Source organism: Phalaenopsis equestris, unplaced genomic scaffold (assembly GCF_001263595.1).
Source record: "Phalaenopsis equestris unplaced genomic scaffold, ASM126359v1 Scaffold197694, whole genome shotgun sequence".
NCBI classification, from domain to species: Eukaryota; Viridiplantae; Streptophyta; class Magnoliopsida; order Asparagales; family Orchidaceae; genus Phalaenopsis; species Phalaenopsis equestris.
In genome coordinates this window covers 51-2,657 of record NW_018217643.1, presented here as the reverse complement: position 1 = coordinate 2,657, position 2,607 = coordinate 51, and the positions used below count along the sequence as shown (strand labels likewise).

At 35.4% G+C, this 2,607-nt stretch overlaps 1 protein-coding gene across 1 annotated transcript; it reads right to left on the bottom strand.

Moving 5' to 3' along the window:
- Positions 1–13: 13 nt before the first annotated feature.
- On the bottom strand, positions 14–2,172 carry LOC110035429 (the record flags this gene model as incomplete). Its single annotated transcript, XM_020739660.1, has 2 exons — positions 1,614–2,172; positions 14–178 (listed from the first exon to the last, which is right to left on the bottom strand). Coding segments are annotated over exons 1-2 (489 nt in total), but the record flags the coding sequence as incomplete, so codon positions are not given.
- Positions 2,173–2,607: the final 435 nt, after the last annotated feature.

Sequence of the window (2,607 nt, the reverse complement as noted above, 5' to 3'; positions counted from 1 at the left end):
AAAAAAAAAAGACAAGAAAATGAGAGTCGTAGCACACATATTCCTTTTCTGCAGGTTCTTCCCATGACTTTATTTCTAAAGTGTGTTCACGAGCAGAATAGTAGTAATCCCAAATTATCCTGTATGGTGTTGCAAATACATAGAGATCCAAGCAAGCCCAGCTGTGAGCTAAACTAGTCTGTAAAACAAAGAAAGATGCTTCTTTAGTTGGTAATTAAAAGGTATAATCAATGGTTATCTTCACTGTTTGAACAGTTGAGGAATGAAGTTCTGATTTCATTAAACTAACGCGAACCAAGTTAAAAGTGTAAATTATAAGGAAAGAAAACAAGGAAAAATTGCACAACTTTTTAACAATTTCATAGAAATTCTGCATCTACTACCTCTTTTAATTGTAACTACAGTTGTCCCCATGGTTATCAAACTCCTGCACTACACTAGTGCCACAAGTGGGGGATTAGAGAACATGAATTGACCTAAAGATATTCACAAGAGTAAAATGCCAAAATAGTCCCTTTACTATTTACGTTAGTCCTAGGGCCTATAAATGTGTCAAGTTACTCCTCAAACTTTTTCGATATGGGCTGAAATAGTCCCTTAGGAGGACTATTACAGCTCCCCTTTAAAAAAATTTCTGGGGACTAAATTAATACTTTTATAGGCATTGAGACTAAAATGACCCCAAACAAAAAGCAAGGGATCATTTTGATACTTTTCTCTACAAATAAATAAAAGGAAAGCAAACATCAAAATCAACTTCCAACAGTGAGCTAACAATGCAAACACATGTAAGCAAACTTCCTTAAACTCATTAAGTATATAATTCATGATCTACCGAAGTATTTTTCTATAGAAATTTTTTCAGTTCAAAACCAACATTGAAAATGCAAAATATCTACATTAACCACAAGCAATAAATCTATAGATTAAGAACTAGGAAGATCTAAAGTATAGGATTCTAAAAATATAATTCAAGGGGCCACTTCTCATTGAGCATGAGACTTTTTCAGCTCACCAGAGAGACAAAAGCTCATTACAAAGATGCTTCAATTTTTCTTTTTTTTATAGCACGTCGCTTCAAGCATACATCAGTAAAATTACTTTACCTTAACCCACATAGTATTTTACTCTTTATTATTATTATTATTTTTTTATTGGGGCTTTTACAGTCCTACCACCTAAGACTTTAAATATAATGTATTGAGTATTGACCACCTAAACTTAACATTTATATTTCAACCACCCAAATCTTTATTTTCTTTTGAAACATCAGCGGCAATCCTTTATATTTAAGTTTTGGGTGGTTTTTGGGTGATTGAAATGTAAAATTTAAAATTTGGGTCATCAATCTGTTATATTTAAAGTTTTAGGTGGTTGATATATAAAAATCCCTTTTTTATTTGATGAGATGCTGTTTACAAAAGAATCAAGACCCAACCATATAGATACAATTGTTTCTACAGTAAGAAATGACAGAACCTACAGTCAGCTTAAACAAGTTATTCAGTTCTAACACACCTGAAATAAAGTTCAACGTCAAGAACAAACAAATTACCATCGAATTTGCATCCTCAGCAAAGTTTCAAAGAAAAAACAGGAAGATCATGCCTTACCTTTATATACAGAACCCCCCCTCCGAGGCCGTTTTCCCAATCACTCTCACTAAACTCAAGTCGAGCCTCGTTCTCCGAGAAGCATGCCCCCTTCCACGTTACAACTTGTCCCTCCGGAACGACGGACCCCACGAAAGCAGGCAGCAGATCGACCGCGCTATGGAGGATATTCATCACCGGCCAGGATATCTGGCGTGGGAGAATCGGGAGTGCATCCTTCACTCGAAACGGCACCTTGAAGGCCGCCGTACGCCCGCATCCAAACCCTAACGCCAATAAAATCCAGAGGATCCACATCGGATGGGCAGATGGCGAAACGGCCATGGCTTTAGCTGCGGCTTCTGCAGGCCACTCTTTCTTGAACTAGGGTTACCTTTGGATTAGGTTTTGCCCACACAATTTTCGTCCGCTTGTTCTGTCGCTTCCGATGATACGAAATGAAACTGACAGCATTTTCGTCGTCGTCGTCGTCGTCCAGAGTTCGGTGGCGAATTGATAACGCAATGATGGATCGGGGCGGGAATTGGAAAGGCTGAAGCTACGGAACAGTTCGGTTGAATCCAATAAAAAAAGATGGAATAATTACATATACAGCAGTCAAAATATTGATATTTATAAATTTAGCCTTTTCTTATTGATTTTTCAAATTTTTAAAAAGTAGATAAATTTTCTTTTCTATTCTATTTGGATTAGTTTTGTGTAACGAATAAATTAATTAAAAATATCTTGGATTAAATGCACTTTAAATTTTTATTTTAATCATATATGAATTTCTGACCATTTTGACTAAAAAATAATTCCAAATAAGAACTTGTGATCATCCAAATTTTAATTTCATCAAACTTATAATCGAATTGAGCGTCTCTAAAAGACAAACCTAGCAACTTTAAACTTGGTTTAACCCGGGTCCAATCAAGTCCAGATAAAATTGTTTAAGTGTAATTGGATATTTTGGATGGTTGGATAAATGATCAAATGAATTCTAAATCTAACG